The following is an 18,977-nucleotide window of genomic DNA, read 5'->3' as shown; positions in this document are numbered from 1 at the left end:
CACATGCTGTGTAAACCATTATCTGTACACAAAACTTTATCATGACAAATAAAAATTCTATACCCATTCAACAATTACTTTCTTTTTTTCCTTCTTCCTAGCTTCTGCTAACTTTTATTCTCCTTCCTGTCTCTCTGAATTTGCCTATTCCAGGTACTTTATGTAAGTGGACTCATAAGTAGTTGTCCTTCTGTATATGGCTTATTTCCCTATGCATAATGTTTTCAAGGTACATCAACATGGTAGCATATACCAAAAGATCATTTCATTGTATGTCTGAGTAATATTCCATTTTATGTATAGACCACATTTTGAGTATCCATTCATCTGTTGAGGAACACTTTGGTTGGACACTTTTGTTGTTTCTACCTTTATTTTTTGAGTAAGAAGTGCAAACCGAGCCATGTAAAGAAAGAACAATTTCGCCACTGTTAGATTAAAAACGCCCAGGAGAAATTAAGCTAAACAGAGTAGTTCAGGGTTTCTGAGAGCATACCAGGGCCCCTTTTGGGAAAGTCTGGAGACATGGCCATGAATGAGTCCAGAAAAATAGTAGGGTTCACAAGAGTGGGAGCATTCCCGGTGTAGTCCTGGGCTTCCAGGAGAAATAGGGTAAGAGGGGGTGTGTGTTCACCACGTTCCACCTCCACCTCTCAGGAGCAGGTCAAAGTGAAACACTTCTATAGGGTAAAACAGGTTTCCCCAGCTGATTGAAGCAGCAGAATGTGGGGGAGGAGGTGGGAACATACACGCAAGCCAAATATAAACAAAAATCTGGGCATGTTCCTCCGGGCGTGCTCTCTCAGATCTCTTAATTGCATTATAAAACAATCCACTTTGTGCCATTGAACTTACAGGTCCTGGAATTATTACATATTTTTCCCTCTTTCCAAGATAATATTTTGTAATTTCCAAGTTAAACTTCTCTTTATTCCATAGTTCTCTAAGGGATTATGAAATTATTAATATTTGCTTTAGAGTCTTGTGTGACTTTGTTTTATTTGAAGCCTTGTAGCTACAAATTGTAGGATAGTGTTTGTAAAACATCAGGGTAGTACCTGGCACATAGTTACTTCTCATTTAGTGGCAGATAGTAATTATTATTCTGTTCCACGAACTCTTAACTTCTTTACAGATCTTTTAAGCATTTTGGTCTGATGAGTGTAGCCTCAGTGGGTTACTGATCAGCCTTAAAATTTGCAGTAAAATTCTTATCATACACTTAACACAATTGAATATAAAAAACTAAACATTGGATTCAGTTTGAAATGTTTTTGACGATCTCAGCATTAAAATCTGCATGCAGGGAATTCTTATCATAGCTCAGTGGAAACAATCCAACTGGTATCCATGGGGATGCAGGTTCTATCCCTGGCCCCGCTCAGTGGGTTAAGGATCCAGTGTTGCTGTGAGCTGTGGTGCAGGTCGCAGACATGGCTCGGATCCTGTGTTGCTGTGGCTGTGGTGTAGGCCGGCAGCTGTTATCTCTGATCTGACCCCTAGCCTGGGAACTTCCGCATGCTGTGGGTACAGCCCTAAAGAGCAAAAAATTAAAAAAAATAAAGTTAAAATAGTAAAGTAAAAGAAAATAAAATCTGCACATAAAATTTGCTTTACTGTTTCCTGTTAATTGTATATTGGTGTCTATAGCTTTTTATTACTCTCCTGTAATAAACTCTCATTAGATGATCAAGAATTGAAGAAAACAATCTCATATTCCATTCGAATTCTGTTAGAGCAAAGAGCTTTGTTTTTCCTCTAATATTTCTGTTTAGTACAACTGACTAGAGAATTAGTCCTGCCATTTACTGCCATGACTTCTGGCTTGGAAGTCAACAGGTAACTGTGTTAGCTGGTCTCCAATTATTCCATGAAACTGGAATGTATGATTCATTTCCTGGAACTTCAAGCACAGGTCTATGATTAACCATCTCTATTACAGAGTTTCTGTACAATTTGGTACCAGTGGCTACCATTTGCCACTTTTAATGCTCAAAAATCCCATTTTATAGGCAGGGAAATTCTTTTAATTACATCTGGCTTATTTAGTTGTATTAATTTTCTGTTACTTTCTTAGCATCTAAAAATGTATACGTTTGAAAAGGTAGTATCTACTGAAGTGTTTCTTTTCAGTATCACGCACGTTGTCAGTAGCAAAGGAATTAACTGAATGCCTTTTTTTCTCTACCTTCAGTGATTTTCTAAATAAAAACCAGGAACTGTTGCAAGACTTATCAGACATGAATGATGAAAACACCCAATTGATGGAAATATTGAATACTTTGTTTTTCTTGCCAATCAGACGACTTCATAATTACGCAAAAGTTTTGCTAAAACTTGCTACTTGTTTTGAAGTGGTAAGCTCACATATGTACCCCTTTCGACACTTGAGAAGCTAAGGATCATAGTTGTTTGTTTGAATTATGCGGTCCCAAGATCTGGAAATCACTGATTTCATATTTATAATGTGTCTAATAAATTTATTTTTCTTCAGGGAAATGAAAGAAGAAAGTATGACTTCACCTCAGTATGTCCTTAGTTAATCAAAAATCAGCTAGATCAGCTGGGACTTATTCAGAGTCTGTTATCGTACTATTTCCAGTCTGAAGAGTCCTAATTATGTAAAAAAAATCCACACTTCTTTAGTTTGGCGTTAAAGACCCTTCACAATCTGATACTGTCTTTTGTTTCTAGGCTTATATTCTACCCTGTGTCCTGCATATTAGTTCAGATACCTTGGATGTTGTTCTTTTGTGCTTTATATTTCCTTCCTGAAACATCCTACCTCCGCCCTCATCATGAGAAACCTTCAAGGCTTGAGTCAAAAGTCATTTTCTCATGAAGATGAAGCCCTCTCTGACCATACCACATTCCTTCACCTGCCCATCTCTGAAGAATTAGTTATTCCCTCCTCTATCTTTTGCTAATACTTGATCCTCCCATTTTTTTCTTTTCACGTTACGTTGGTGGTCCTTGACCAGGGATGGGGATCAGAATCATTTGCAGAAGTTTTTTCGAAACACAAGACTATGTTCCATCACTGTAGATTGTTATTTAGTAAGTCTAAGGTATAGCTGAAATACTAGATACGTATAAAATCTTTAAATAAAAATAATACCTAATACTTATTAAATGCACTCCCTGTGCCAGGTACCATTCTAGCACTTTATTATATATATATTTTCATGTAATCCCCACATCAATCCTATGAAATGGATTATCTGGGTTTTTTTATTTTTATGGCTTGCAGCATATGAAATTTCCCAGGGGTCAAATTGGAGCTGTAGCCACAGCCACGACAACGCCAGAACTGAGCCGCATCTGCAACCTATGCTGCAGCTTGCAGCAACACTGAATCCTTAACCCACTGAGTGAGGCCAAGAATCAAATCCACAATCTCGCAGACACAGTGTCGGGTTCTTAACCCACTAAGCCACAATGGGAACTAAAATGGATGTCATTATTATTATCCCCCTTTTACTAAAGATGAGAGATTTGAGGCATAGCTGAGAATCAGTAGAGCGCAAGTTCACCTCCAAGCACTCTGGCTCCAGAGTCTATTCCTTTGACCATTTTACTATATTGTCTCTTCCAATAACCTGTTAACAATAACCTGTTAACACTATATTGTTCTGGTATAATGTACATTTTTCTGTCTTCTCTGCCTAATTATAAGCTCCCAGAAGACAAAGATGTGCCTGACTTATTTTTTATCCCTAGAACTCAGCAGACTATTCTGTATGTAGTAGAGACCATTACATATTTCTTAAATGAATAGAAAATATGGAAATGAATGACTCTGAGAATTGTAGAATATAAAGTAATTACGAATGTGAGGAATCATCCTTTCATCTTGCCTTCTGCTTACTCTCCACAACACACAGAAGTTAGACCTTGCCTGTGGTTAATTCTCAAAGCTTGGTCCACCGGCCCCTGGAGGTTCCAAAGACCCTTTCAGGAGGTGCCAAGATCAAACTGTTTTCAGGACAGTACTAAGACTTGTGCTGCTTACACCGTGTTGGCATTTGCACTGAAGGTGCAGAAGGAAAAACAGGTCAAACTTCTGGCTCTTTGGCATGGATCAAGCCAGCATACTAACTCAGTCATAGTATGCTTTGCTTCCATGAACTTGCAGTTAAAAACTAAACAAACCAAAGATTTCTGGTTTCACTGAAAAAATGTCCTTGATAAAGCAGTAAAAATTGTTTATTTAGGAGTTCCCGTCGTGGCACAGTGGTTAACGAATCCGACTAGGAACCATGAGGTTGCGGGTTCGGTCCCTGCCCTTGCTCAGTGGGTTAACAATCCGGCGTGAGCTGTGGTGTAGGTTGCAGACGCGACTCGGATCCTGCGTTGCTGTGGCTCTGGCGTAGGCCGGTGGCTACAGCTCCGATTCAACCCCTAGCCTGGGAACCTCCATATGCCTCGGGAGCGCCCCAAGAAACAGCAACAACAACAACAACAACAATAACAACAACAAAAGACAAAAAAAAAAGAAAATTGTTTATTTTATTTAACCTCAACCATTGAATATACATCTTATTTCTTTTTAAAACTGATATAATTGATATTTTATTAGTTGATATTTTATTAGTTTCAGGTGGACAACATAATGGTTCAGCATATGTATGTATATATAAAGTGACCACAGCAAGTCTAGTTAATATCTGTCACTACACACAAAAATATATATCTTCTTAATCTTCTGCCTAATGAAATGGGGAGTCCACAGAAAGCAGAACTGCTATATTCCAGAGTCTTAGTGTTTTTCAAGGAAAAGCATAAGATTGCAATTGTTTGAGGTAGAAACTGACTTTGAAAAAACTGCTTCATGAATTTGCGCATTATCCTTGCACAGGGGCCATGCTGATCTTCTCCTGTTAGTATGTGTGCTGCCAAAATGAGCACTGCCTTTTTTTTTTTTCTCAACTTCAAAGAACAATTGACAGATAAACTGAATATTCAGACTTGCATATTTGACAGATATCCTCTCCAAAAAAAATAAATAAATAAGCAAATGTACAGATCACTTCAAGGAGAACAACTGACAGTATCTGTTGCCAATGATAAAAATCTGAATTTTTAAAGCAAAAATTAAAATGTGGGAAACATGTATCTCACTGTGAGCTTGGCATCTTTCCAATACTTAAAGACTTTTCTTCTGATGAAATCGGTAATAGGTGATTTTTGATGTTGTATAATAAAATGTATCAGCATTTGAGTGATTTACTGAACCAGTTTTTTCCCAGTGTCCAATTCACATGTTGTAAAATCATGCATAGGTTTAAAAAAATCTACTCAAAGTGTAAGATAGACCGGTGGATTTGAATGTAATAGAATACAAAACATTTAATGTAGTTTCAGACTCCACATTTCAGCTACTCTCTAAGAAACTACCACTTAACAAGTTTTGATATAGTTTTGAAGGAGAATATCCACAATTATATGAAATGGCTATTAAAATACTCCTGCCTTTTCTAACTATATATCTTTATAAAGCAAGCTTTTCTTCATTTATTTCAACCAGTCATAACAGATTAAATGTAGTGACTGATATGAAAACCCACCTGTCATCTTTTAAGCCAGATAATAAAGAGATTTGGAAAAAATGTAGAACAGTACCACTTTTCTCACTCGACTTTTTTTGTTTTGGAAAATTTAGCATTTTTTATTTAAAATGTTACTGTAGTTGAAGTAAATTAATAGACAAAGTTCTCATCACAAGGAAAGATATTTTTTCTCTATTCAGTTTTGTATCTACATGAGATGATGGCTATTCACTAAAATTATTGTGATAATCATTTTCTGATATATGCAAGTGAAATTATGCTGTACTCTTTTAACTTATACAGTGCTGTATGTCCATTATCTCTCAATAAAACGGGGGGGGGAGCCTTCCAACATTGAAAAAATGGATGTTTTCATCATAGTACGCCATCTTAAATTGGGACTGTATGAAGGAATTTGTTTATCCTATTTCTTTTAAATAATTAAATATTTTATCAAAATGTGTTAGAAAAGTGAAAACCATTGTTGATATACTGTCTTCTTTGACAGTCAACTAAATTCAGATTATCAAATAAACCAAATCTATACATTGCCCCCCCCCAAAAAAAAAACCAATTTTATTTTCTAACATGGTAAATATCAGTAGCTATAATCCCCACAGGCAAAATAGAAGGATCCTGAGACCAAAACGTGTGTGAATTCCTGTCCTATCCTGAGTTCTCTGCTGCTCCCTCACTGATAACTGCCAGCGTTTGTTTCTTTTCCCCTGGCGCATATGTCCTTGAATGTGGTAGAAATTTCTGGAACCAGTCTTCTTTTTGCTTGGCTCCCTGGAATGTGCCATGTCTGTTCTTAGGCTGAATTTCCTCCCTAAATGTATTATTACACACCTAAACCACTCTGAGGCTACAGATTCTGAACAATTGTTTTATATTCTTTCTTCCCTCCCTTAAATATTGGCCTCTAGACATCTCCAGAATACCAGAAGCTGCAGGATTCCAGTTCCTGTTATGAGTCCCTTGCTCTCCATCTCGGCAGGAAAAGGAAGGAAGCAGAATACACACTGGTTTTCTGGAAGACCTTTCCTGGAAAAATGACGGTAAAGCCTGCCAACTGTCATCCTCCCAGCAACAGCAGGCATATCCATAACAACTTCCATCATTGTGTCTGTTCCTCACTCGTTTATGGTAATAAGCTTTAATGACTCCTTCTCTAAGGGTGATCCAAAGACCACAGCAATGGGGGCTCCAAATATCAACACCTTCCCCTCATTGCTAGGAAACCTTTCTGAATAGGCCTCACCTTCTTTTGTGTCTTCCTTTCTTTTTATTTTCCTTTGAGCCCTGACTATATGAAATGTTAGGATCCCATTTGAATTTAGGTTTAATACCAGGCTAAGCTATGACCAACAGATTCCCCTCGATATGATTTCTACCTTTTTCATTTTCTCTTTGCATAAGATAATTTCTACTTTTATTTTTTATTTTTGTTTGTTTTTGCTTTATGGGGCTGCACCCTCGGCATATGGAAGTTCCCAGGCTAGGGGTCGAATTGGAGCTACAGATGCCGGCCTACACCACAGCCACAGCAACGCGGGATCCAAGCGGCATCTGACCTACAGCACAGCTCAGGGCAATGCCAGATCCCCAGCCACCCACTGAGCAAGTCCAGGGATCGAACCCGCATCCTCATGGATACAAGTCGGGATTCGTTTCCCTGTGCCACAACAGGATCTCCAATATTTGTTTTTAATCGCAGGATTCCTTGAGGAAGCCAGAGCGTCGACTGCTGTGTGAGAGCAGTAACCGAGCCCTGTCTTTGCAGCACGCTGGGAGGTTTTCTGTGAATTGGTTCATTCTCTTTAATGATGCCCTGGTCCATGCCCAGGTAGGCCGCATTCCTCACCTTAAAAGAGGCCCTGGAAGGTGGAGTGCTCCTGCTTATTTAATTAGTCATACCATCAGTTTATATTACAAAGTGTTGTGATTTTACTGAAAGTATTAAGTAATAGAGAATGTTAAGGTCACCTGTGGTGTATAGGCCAGATTTCAGGGAGCTTTTTTAGTTTCCAGCTTGAAAATGAGGATCAGCCCTGTGCAGCGGTCCTCACAGCAGACATGGCTAGACCATTGGGGTTCACTACCTTGGAGGGACCATGTGGCTGAGGTGGACTTAACCAGTTGAAAGGGGCAACGCAGCAGCTGACCCCAGGGCCCACATGGGCTCTCAGATGGGTCTCCATGTTCTCTGTTTCAGTTCTCCACCCACCATGTGTTCCCTTTGGCCACCCTGTGGGCAGAGCCACTTTCTGAAGAAGCTGGTGGTGTGTAAGTGTCCCTCACCCCTCATTCCCTTCCTCTGTTACTTACCCAGGTCATTTCCCTAGATGTGAATAAAAACTCAGGAGACCTCATTCTGTATAAAAAGGCTCACCCTCCCAGCACACAGATAGTAAGAGGCTGTGAAGGTCATGACAGATCCTGATAAGTGGTGGAAGGGCTTCTCCATTGCTCACATGCCCATCGTTCAACACGGAACAGAGTGATTGTCCTTCTTCCCACCGTGGGAACCAAACTCAGGGCATGACTGCACTTATGTTTGACTTCTGATCCCCCTTGACATAAACAAGGTGCTTTTCCTCTTTGAGGACTGTTCTAATGACAGGTTGTTATACCTACCGGCATTTACCCTTGTGAACGTTTTAGGAATGGCCTAAAGATAACTACACCTGAGGAGCAGTTCATTCTCATTTCATCAACACCCCAGGAAAAGGTTAGTCCATCGTGGTATTTTCTTTCCATCTTTGGTCTGGCCATTTCTGGCCATTTCTTAACAGTAGTGGGGAGGAAGAAATAAAAATTGTTCTTGGGCTTGCCTAATGGTCCATAATTATGTCTGATAAATCTTTGTTAAACCAGGATCGTAGATTTTTGTTGTTGTTGTTGTTTTACTGTGATAATTTAAAACACAAAAGCGGTGAACTTCAAGAGTCAATCAGCACTACCCAACAGGAAGAGCATTAGGAGTCAGAGAAATTTTTTATTCTCAGGACAGCTAGCAGGATTTAAAGCAATGCTTGAGAGTTGTTGACATTTACTTTTGGCTCCTAGACAAAGTGGCTCCGGGCCATAAGCCAGGCTGTGGATCAGGCTTTGAGGGGGACGTCTGATCTTCCACCTTATGGAAGCAGCAGCAGTATCCAGAGGCAGGAACCGCCCATTTCACGCAGTGCCAAATATACTTTCTACAAGGATCCTCGCCTGAAGGATGCAACCTATGATGGACGCTGGCTTTCAGGGAAGCCTCATGGAAGGTGAAAATGTTTGATTTATGCCTGGAGTGAGGATGATAGTCTGATGACTGAGAGAGTGTTGACTACATGAAACATTAATTGACATGCATTATTCTTTGCTTATGCATTCCAGGGGGGTTCTGAAGTGGCCAGATGGGAAGATGTATTCTGGCATGTTCAGGAATGGTTTGGAAGACGGGTAAGAAGATTGCGAACATGGGTGTAAATTCAACTATGGTCTTAAATTATGTTATTTTGTGTTCAGACTTATTTCCAAGACAGTAGAATTTTGTTTGGTGTTTTGGGAAATATTTTGAAGGCTCATAATGCACATGTGTGAACATGAAGAGAACTAGGAATCCAGGGTGCAGTCTTGATTTAGATAGAATGAATCATTTACCTTGAGAGCTGGGTGACCTCAAGTTACACAGCCTTCCATTGATTGAAATGGGACAGTGTTTTCTGTCCATTTCTCAGTTGTGAAGACTGAACCTTGGGTAATTTTACTGTTAAGACTGTTAAGATAGAAATGCTTCCTTTACACAAAGGACATGGAGAAATTTTCCTTTCAGTAGTTTTAAATTTTCTTTAATTTCTGTAATCTGTTGAAGGGAATATCTTCTAAATGATATATTGTCCCAATGGTACTCAAACAACATTATTTTCATATAAACTTGCATGTTTTCTAACACTATAAATATATTTACATGATAAATATATGGCAGTGAAATATTTTGTATCAAGTTAGAGAAGTAATTAGTTTTACTGTATAAAAAGATTATTATATAAATTGGATAGGTGATTTTGTGTGTGTGTGATAGTATAAAATTTTATGATGTCTTTTAGTCTCCATTTAATAGAATTTTAGAATGAAACAAGACTTTAGATAATCTAATTTACTCCCCCTTATTACACAGATGAGGAAGCCAGGTACCTAGACTTACCCAAGGCGATGCAGCAAAAACAAGACCTGGGACACAGGCTCCCTGTTTTTCCTTGAACTTGGCCTAAAACACCTCATCACTCTGTGAAGCAGTATTAATATCCCACTCCTCCAAGACTTGCCATATAGCTTAGGTAATAGGTAATAGCTTAAACCAAGACCCCATTTACCCCTTTCCTCCTCTAGGTAGTTAGTTCTCTTCTCTGTTCTTGTTATGTTTACCAGTGTATACATACTAAAGGTGACTATGTCCTCAATGCATTGTGAGATGTTTTTATTTGCCTTGGCAGATATGGAGAATACAGAATCCCAAACAAAGCCTTGAATAAAGAAGACCATTATGTGGGCCATTGGAAAGAAGGAAAAATGTGCGGTCAAGGAGTCTATAGGTAATCGCGTTGGAAAGGTTGCTGGACTGGCTGGTGTTGCTTTTTCAAAGAATCATGTAAACCTAAGTATTTGTGTAGCCCAAATTTCCAAGCAGTAAATTTTATTTATTCTTCTTATGACTGAAGCAGTATAGAGTCTTCTTTGAAAGATCAACGTCTTATCTGTCACATGATAAAATGTTAGGTTATTATTTCGTTCTTAACAAAACTGTACAAACCTGTAAACCATAACTTTCTCATAGAATTCTCTAAGTGTCTTGCTTATAAATTTATCTTATACTTACTACATGATTCTAATATGGAGAAAACCTATCATCCTTTCAGAGATCACGCAGTATTTTATCTCCCCATGAGGGACTGAGTAGACATTTTTTTCCTGATGTTAATACGGAATACCACCCAGGACATCTTCAATGTTTTAGACTCAGTCATTCAAAATGAGATTGTTGATTGGTGAGAAATAGTCAAGTAAACAAATAATTACAGCTGCAGACAAGACCTGAGTATAATTTGGAATTTCCTAAACTTAGTAAAAATGAGTATCAGGATGCAATGTGCTTGTGATCTTTATCCATTCTTTCTAACCACAGTTATGCCTCTGGTGAAGTGTTTGAAGGCTGTTTTCAAGATAACATGCGTCATGGTCATGGGCTCCTACGAAGCGGAAAATTAACTTCCTCTTCTCCCAGTATGTTTATTGGCCAGTGGGTAATGGATAAGAAAGCAGGATATGGTGTCTTTGATGATATCACTAGGTACAGTATTCTGCTTCTAATCTCACAGTTTAACGTGCAAGGCTAAGGTTCCTAGACTTCTCTGAAAACATTGATGATTTTATGAAGGCTGAATGTCTTAATTCAGCAGTACTCGGAACATTTTTTAATAAGAAGACAGAGTTATCAGGCATCATTTTATGCCTTTGCTTGTGAACCAGGCAACAGGTTACTGCTCTACAAGATCAGGATCATTCAGAACTAACATTGGCACCGGTTTCCATAAAACACACAAACAAAGCTTTTACCAAATCTTTGATTATTACACAAAGAAAAATCTTTCATGCAGGCAGTAGATAGCAGGAATAAAGGGTTGGGATGGAGGGCGGGGGCAGGGGAATCAATGGAAGTTCTCTTTTGGGGTCATAGACTGGTATCTACACAGATCTTCCTGCCAGCTCAGAGACTTGTTACCATGCCAGAAACTCAGGAATCAAACTTAGTTAAATTCAATTAATTAAATTTTGGGGGAGGAATATTGTTCTTTTGCCTCCATATTTGGTTTGGCCTGGTTTGCTTTTGGACTTAATATATATTCTTTCCCCCCTCATGTTATTGTCGGCATGTGGAATTTTAAAAATTTTGCTCTTATCACTAACCTCTATGATTATTTAATATAAACAGTTTGTACTAATTTTTTCTTTTTAATGGAGATTAGTAAGATTTCTCTGAGTTTGAGTAAGTGAAGAATGAGCCTTCTTTTATGATAAACCCAATTTCTTTTTTTTTTTTTAAGTTCGTAAACTTTTGAGTGAGAAAAAACTACATAGGTTTGAGTCTCCCTATTAGATTTTGAGTGACATGATTTAAAGCTGAATTCTTGGCATTCATTTTTTGCAGTTATGTATTTTAAAGTTTTCAAAGGTAGTACTGGGAGTGTTTCCAGATCTATATCTGGTAGACTATAATGTTAAATTCCAGAGAGAACATTCTCAGTGTAGGATGTATTTTGCAGTCACGTTGTCCCACATTTGAGGGGACAGTTAACTACTTCAAGTAGAGAAATGGAAAAGATACCAACCTCGGGTAATGCCTGATATCCCCCATGTGGTAACTTTTTTTTTTTCCCTACCTCATCTTTATCATCATTGATTTTTTTTAATTTCTTTTTTTTTTCTATTTCTCTGCAGAGGAGAGAAGTATATGGGAATGTGGCAAGATGATGCTTGTCAAGGGAATGGTGTGGTAGTTACCCAGTTTGGACTGTACTATGAAGGCAACTTTCACCTCAATAAAATGATGGTGAGTGGGATATTTTGCTTACAGTTAACTGTTGACTTTTTTTTTTTTACATCTTTTTAGGGCCGCACTGATGACATATAGAAATTTCCAGGCTAGGGGTGAAATCAGAGCTGCAGCTGCCAGCCTACATCACAAGCCATAGCAATGGAGGATCTGAGCTGTCTCTAAGGCCTACACCACACCTCACAGCAATGCCGGATCCTTAACCTCTTGAGCAAGGCCAGGGATTGAACCCTCATCCTCATGGATACTAGTTGGGTTCATTACTTCTGAGCCGCAATGGGAACTCCTAGTTACTGTTGACTTTTTAAAACTTTTGTGTTCTTTTTAATCACCTTTTAAGTAATAATCCATCTTCCTAGCCCGATTTTTTTTTCATTTCTTTTCTTTTTTTTTTTTTTTGTCTTTTAAGATAATGTAGCGCTTTGGGAGATGTGGCTGTAAAAACTCCAAGTTACTCTGCATTTTATATGTTGTGATTTTTTTTCTTTTTCTTCATAGGGAAATGGAGTTTTACTTTCTGAAGATGACACTATCTATGAGGGAGAATTTTCAGATGATTGGACCCTGAGTGGAAAGGTTGGAAACTTCTTTCTAATAATCTTCCACTTTTTTTTTCTTTTCTTTTCTTTTCTTTTTTTTTTTTTTCATCTTTTGTCTTTTTAGGGCTGCACCCGTGGCATAGGGAGGTTCCCAGGCTAGGGGTCCAATCAGAGCTGTAGCTGCTGGCCTACGCCAGAGCCACAGCAATGCCAGATCCGAGCTGTGTCTGACCTACACCACAGCTCAGGGCAACGCCTGAGCCTTAACCCACTGGGCGAGGCCAGGTATCAAACCCGAAGCCTCATCGTTCCTAGTCGGATTCGGATTCATTTCCACTGCGCCACGACACGGGAACTCCTATAAGATTGGTGTAATAGCCTCTGTTTCTTGATTTTGTAATTTTGTCCCTTTTTCTTTTCTTGATCAGTCTAAATGTCAAGTTCATATATCTTTTCAAAGAAGCAACTTCTGCGTTTCATTGATTATTTTATTTGTTTTTAATCTCAGTGATTTTTGCTCTAATCTTTATTATCTCCTTCTTGCTTTGGGTTTAGTTTACTTCTCTTCTGTCTTTGCAAAATGGAATTTTGGGTTACTGATTTGAGATCCTCCTTATCTTGTAATATAGATGTTTACAGCTTACGGCTTTAAATTTGCCTTGAAGTACTGCTCTAGTAGCATCCCATCCGTTTAGATAAGTTTTGTGTTCATTTCATTCAGCTTAAAATATTTCACCAATTTTTTCTTTAATCCATGTGTTATTGTCATACACTTTTTTTTTTTTTTTTATGGCCGTGCCCACAGCATATGGAAGTTACCAGGGATTGAATCCATGTTCCAGATTCAGCAACGTCAGATCCTTTTAACCCACTGCATTGGGCTGGGGATCGAACCTATGCCACAAACCCATGCCTCCACAGCAATTCAAACTGCTGCATTCAGATTCTTAACCTACTGTGCCACAGTGGGAACACCTGCATGCATTCTTTTTGCACATACATGTGCACGTACTTTTTTTTTTTAAGAACTGGGAACTGGTTAAAAAGAAAAATGTTAACTGTTTAATGCTTTTTTCCTCTGATTTTTAGGATTGAAAATACTTGCTATAATTCCATATTTTATCTAACTTTACCTAGGGGACATTGACTATGCCAAATGGAGATTACATTGAAGGTTGTTTTAGTGGAGAATGGGGATCTGGGATAAAAGTCACTGGAACCTACTTCAAGCCTAGCCTATATGAGAGTGATAAAGACAGACCCAAAGTTTTGTGAGTAACTGGTGTTAATTATGGATTAATTATTGACTGTTTTGAGTTGTCTTGCTATTATCTAAGTTGGTTAATATTTTAAATGCATAACAAATTTTTAAAGTCCTTTTTTAAAAACAAAGTATAACTTTGAATTGCAAATTGACACTGCTATAAATAGCTAAATCTATAGTCTTGGCTTAGATTATAGCATTAGAGCATAAATGTTTAAAAAGAATGCTCTGTGCAGGAATAATTTTACCGTTAATGGTGTAGTTATCTAAGTTGGTTGAAAGAGAGCATTTAAAAATGGAAGCCCAACAACGTGATTTTGAAAAGTAAAGATCTTGGGGTTCCCGTCATGGCTCAGTGGTGGTTAATGAATCCGACTGGGAACCACGAGGTTGCAGGTTCCATCCCTGGCCTTGCTCAGTGGGTTAAGGATCTGGTGTTGCCCTGAACTGTGGTGTAAGTCACAGACACAGCTCGGATCCCCCATTGCTGTGGCTCTGGCATTGGCTGACAGCTACAGCTCCGATTGGACCCCTAGCCTGGGAACCTCCATATGCTGCAGGAAGTGGCCCTAGAAAAGGCAAAAAGAAAAAAAAAATATCCTATATAATACACCAAATATATATATATGTATGTGTATACACGCACATATTTAAAACACTATATATATAAAATCCTATATCTATTAAGTGGAATAGTAAAGAGCCTATATATACACCAAATATATATACATGTGTATATATATAAAACTATATATATATGTACGTATATAAAACCCTAAGTAGAATAGTATACCCTGCATATATGGGAAAAAGTCAAAAGACTCTCAGTGTATTGTATTCTTCAAGTTTTTGGCTTATGAGTATATTCCCTTATTGATTCTAGCGTTATCTTTGTTCTTGTATTTTGACAGCATCTCAGATTCTTTGTTCTCATCAGAGCTTAATACACTTTCTATACTGTGTTTACCCTTAGCATATATTTTTGCTATTCTCATTATGAGATGTGCAAAGCAGACGAAAGTCCTTGTTTTAGCAAGAGTCAGTTTTACCAAATCAGTCCTACCAAATGTAGAAAGTAAAGGAGGCAACTTGAATGTCCTTCATACTTAAAAATTGATACTCTTTAGTATGTAATAAATACTAAGTAGCTAAAAACCATCCCTTTAAAATTTTCATTTGGTTTTTAAAAATAGAACCACCATCAGTCTAGGCACTTTTTGTCACAGAAGCATTCCCAGTTTTATATTAGAAACTTGCTGTTCTTTAGGATTTTTGCACAAAGTAAATGATTAATAAAAGGCTGACATGACCTTATTAGCAGGAAGCTAGGAAACCTGGCAGTGCCGGCGGATGAGAAGTGGAAAGCAGTATTTGATGAATGCTGGCGTCAGCTAGGCTGTGAGAACCCAGGCCAAGGGGACGTTTGGAAAGCGTGGGACAACATTGCTGTGGCCCTGACCACCAGTCGGCGCCAGCACAGAGACAGGTGAGCGAATACCTGCCCAGCCTGGGGCAGAGCCTGCTGGGAAGATGAAACTCAGAACTGATAAGTTACAGGATTCCCACATTTGGTTTTTAGATATAATATAAAAGCCAATGATGTGCTTCTGTTTCTGGGTAAGGAAGGGTAAAACACACCTCCCCGTATCTTCTATTACACTCGCCTCTAGAACCCAGGCAGAATACATGGACAGCTAGCTCTTTGAAACTCTGAAAAGCAAATATCAGCAGGTGTATTGGGGAAGAACATCTGCATCAACGTACTACCCAACCAGCAGTGAGTTTACTGGTTTCCGAACCTCAGTATCCCTCAGCCTGAAACTCAGTATAATCTCAAACTAGAAGCAAATATTGTGCTGCAGACAGAGATCCAGAAAAAACCCTCTTTCTGGCTCAAGATGCAGAAAAGAGACTCCTAAAAGCTCAGAAGGAGTGGATGAGCTTCACTGGATTTTCTCTCTCTCCTTTTTCCCCACTTTCTCGTGCCCTGGGCCCCAGGCTGCAGGCACTTCTGTGCGGGGGAAGCGATGGTGGCAGCTGGAGCAGCTGAGAACCAGATACATGCAGGTACCGGCACTCTCATGGGAGTGGATCCTTCTCCCTTGATGGATCCTCAGGTACTAGAGTCATGGCCAGACCTCACTGCTATTTTGGCCTCTCTATCCTCCCACCACTTCATGGAAGTGTGCAGTTTCTGGCCACGGGAACTACAAGGGGAACCAGAAAATGCCAAGGAAGTAATGGAGAGAAAGGAGCTCTGGAAAGCAACCCTGTAAAGTAGTTTCTGACCTCTTGGACTCACCCGGGACCTGTGCGTGTGTGAATTTGGTCCTAATTGGCATAGCACACACTTTGAGAACTGAGCTGCTAAGTTGACTTCCACCTTGGTCCCAGCGTTACACCTGAGTGGTACTCACAGAACAGCCCAGATAGGACTGCAAAGCCTTTGACAAGTGAAGTAACACTGAAACCACAGTCCACAGAGGGCCAAAACAAAAATATTGACAGTTTCAGAGATCCCCAAGTCACTTACCCATTCAGGAGTTCACTGGACAGACTTATAAATCTTAGCATAGAATTGTACTCACAGGTAAGAGATACTACAGCAGCACAGTAAGGCTCCACAGCCCAGTCACAAGGGAAGAAGACAGGCAGAGTCTGAAGGAATCCACGAGCAGACTTCCCATGCTCTCTCCCTTCTGGGAAGGCTCACACAGAGCACACTCGCCCCTGAGCAGTAAAATGCAGCCACGTGTACACATTGTTTCTGCCCTTTAGAGTTTCAGTGCCCCAGGTTTATTCTGGAGACTGGTCCCATAGGCATCCTGTGCTTAGCAACTACGAAACTTGCACAGTCCCAGAAGGAAGCAGATGTTCACCCTAAACTGCTTTGTCAGTACAGTCTGTGGAGAGCAGAATGCCCTTGTTGGTTAGGAACTGTTTCATATGAAAATAGGGAACGTTTAGGAAGCTTAGTTCCCAGATACCAGCTAAGGGCCAACTTTATAAGCAAGTCCTTATGAAGATAACAGTTGCGGTTCTACCATGTTATGGATGTCAGTGTTCTCCAAGCACGTAAATGAGACCCAAAAATCTCACATTACTCAGAGTGTCCAGGAACAAAACCGAAATTACTTGGCAATCAAAGAATCATGAACATCTCAACTCATTTGGGTGAAGACAATAGACATCAATGACCCCTAACATAGATTTGGGGATTATCTGACAAGAACTTTAAAGCAGCTATTATAAAAATGCTCAAATGACCAATTGCAGACATCCTTGAAACAAATGTTGAAATTGAAAGTATCAACAAAGAAATAGAAGGTATAAAGAAGAAGCAAATCAAGATTTTTGAATTGAGAAATACAGTGACCAAATTTTAAAAATCACTGGGTGTGGAGTTCCCGTCGTGGCGCAGTGGTTAACAAATCTGACCAGGAACCATGAAGTTGTGGGTTCAGTCCCTGGCCTTGCTCAGTGGGTTAAGGATCCGGCATTACTGTGAGCTGTGGTGTAGGTTGCAGACGTGGCTCGGATCCTGAGTTGCTGTGGGTGTGGCGTAAGCCGGCAGCTACAGCTCCGATTCAACCCCTAACCTGGGAACCTCCATATGCCATGGGAGCAGCCCTAGAAAAGGCAAAAAGACAAAAAAAAAATCACTGGGTGGACTCAGTAGCAGAATGAGATGACAGCAGATGAGTCAGTAAACTTGAAAATAGCTTAATAGAAATTATTTAAGCTGAAAATAATGGAAAATAGTGAACAGGGCTCTAAGGATCTGAAAGGACCTGAAAGTTTAATATGTGTGTCTTAAGAATCCCTGAAAGAAAGGAGAAAAATCATGGGGCTGAAAAAACATTTGAATAAGTTAGTGATTGAAAACTCCCCAAATTTGGTGAAAGGCATACACCCACACATTCAAGAAGCTGAACAGACCATTCTAGAAAAAAACCAGATATCCATGTCCAGATGCATCATATTCAGATGGAAAGGAAAAAATCTTGAGAGCAGCTTGAGAAAAATTACACATTACACATATGGAAACAGCAATTCAAGTGGCCGCTTATTGTCAGAAACCTTGGAGGCGAAAAGGAAGTGGCACAACAGCTGTCAAGTGCTGGAAGAAAAAATTACAGATATTTTTCATTTCTTTCTTTTCCTGCTTTTTCTTATTTTCTTCCTTTTCCCGTTTTTCTTTTTTTCCTGCTTCCTGCACCCCCAACCCCATCTACCATTCTTCATATTTCCTTTTTTAGTTTGGCCAGTAATGTCCCTAAGCATTGATTAGCATTAGGATCTAAAGAACTTGCGAATCCCAGCAGTATAGAAAGAAGGTCTTGTTTTGTTTTCCTCTGTATTTGGGAAAAATAAGAATTGATTATAATGTTTCATTTGTGGCGCTGATGATTTTTACCTTCTAGTTTTTCTATCAGTAGGAGAAATGGAAACTCCCAGGGTTGATTAAAGCTGTGGACCTGCCTGTGTGTGATTACAGATGGTCAGCCCCACTGGTAGAGCCCTTGGGCATAGGCATTGAGTTAACCTTGGTTAACTCTTGTTGGGTATTTCTAAGAAGTGAGAATGAATGAACTTCTGTATAAAATCACATTGCAGCCACAGAGATCTTATTTGCTCATCTAACGTAGTATAATGATGATTGTGCACTGTTTCTAATTTCTCCTTAGTTGTAATCTAATGATAGCATGCCATTACCAAACATTTACAAACATTACACTAGTGTGTGTGCTTTTGCCTTAGCCTCTCCATCCAAAGTTTCCCCTTGTCTGTTGTATGCTTACCCCACGACCTCTTGTAGGGTTCTCATTGTCTCCTTACTTCTCGAGCTCATTTCCATTTCATCCTTTGCCCTTTGATTTGTTTGCCTTAATCCTTAGCTCTTCATCTCCCCTTTATTCTGTTTTTATCATCACTAACAAGTCTATCACCAGTTTTCTCTTCAAGCCAACATAATATTTTTCAACACCATGGTTTAGGTCGGTGCCGCATCTTCATTAACTTAT

At 39.2% G+C, this 18,977-nt stretch overlaps 1 protein-coding gene and 1 pseudogene across 5 annotated transcripts in view; one reads left to right on the top strand and one right to left on the bottom strand.

Annotated features, from left to right (window-relative positions):
• The window catches only part of ALS2 (alsin Rho guanine nucleotide exchange factor ALS2), a 71,342-nt gene that overhangs the window by 41,241 nt on the left and 11,124 nt on the right, over window positions 1-18,977 (top strand). For 4 of the 5 annotated variants that reach the window (XM_047773245.1, XM_047773247.1, XM_047773249.1 and 1 more), the window contains 13 exons: window positions 2,195-2,357; window positions 6,476-6,607; window positions 7,267-7,395; window positions 7,765-7,835; window positions 8,214-8,280; window positions 8,619-8,821; window positions 8,934-8,999; window positions 10,034-10,132; window positions 10,723-10,887; window positions 12,036-12,147; window positions 12,649-12,726; window positions 13,827-13,960; window positions 15,272-15,439. In XM_047773245.1, coding sequence (XP_047629201.1) covers window positions 2,195-2,357; window positions 6,476-6,607; window positions 7,267-7,395; window positions 7,765-7,835; window positions 8,214-8,280; window positions 8,619-8,821; window positions 8,934-8,999; window positions 10,034-10,132; window positions 10,723-10,887; window positions 12,036-12,147; window positions 12,649-12,726; window positions 13,827-13,960; window positions 15,272-15,439 — 1,587 coding nt within the window. The remainder of the gene's footprint in view (window positions 1-2,194; window positions 2,358-6,475; window positions 6,608-7,266; window positions 7,396-7,764; window positions 7,836-8,213; window positions 8,281-8,618; window positions 8,822-8,933; window positions 9,000-10,033; window positions 10,133-10,722; window positions 10,888-12,035; window positions 12,148-12,648; window positions 12,727-13,826; window positions 13,961-15,271; window positions 15,440-18,977) is intronic. The other variant, XM_047773250.1, reaches the window with a different exon arrangement.
• On the bottom strand, window positions 4,819-4,908 carry LOC125123776 (uncharacterized; annotated as a pseudogene).

The sequence above is a fragment of the Phacochoerus africanus genome, chromosome 3, assembly GCF_016906955.1.
Source record: "Phacochoerus africanus isolate WHEZ1 chromosome 3, ROS_Pafr_v1, whole genome shotgun sequence".
NCBI classification, from domain to species: domain Eukaryota; kingdom Metazoa; phylum Chordata; class Mammalia; order Artiodactyla; family Suidae; genus Phacochoerus; species Phacochoerus africanus.
This window is presented reverse-complemented; position numbering and strand designations above follow the sequence as displayed.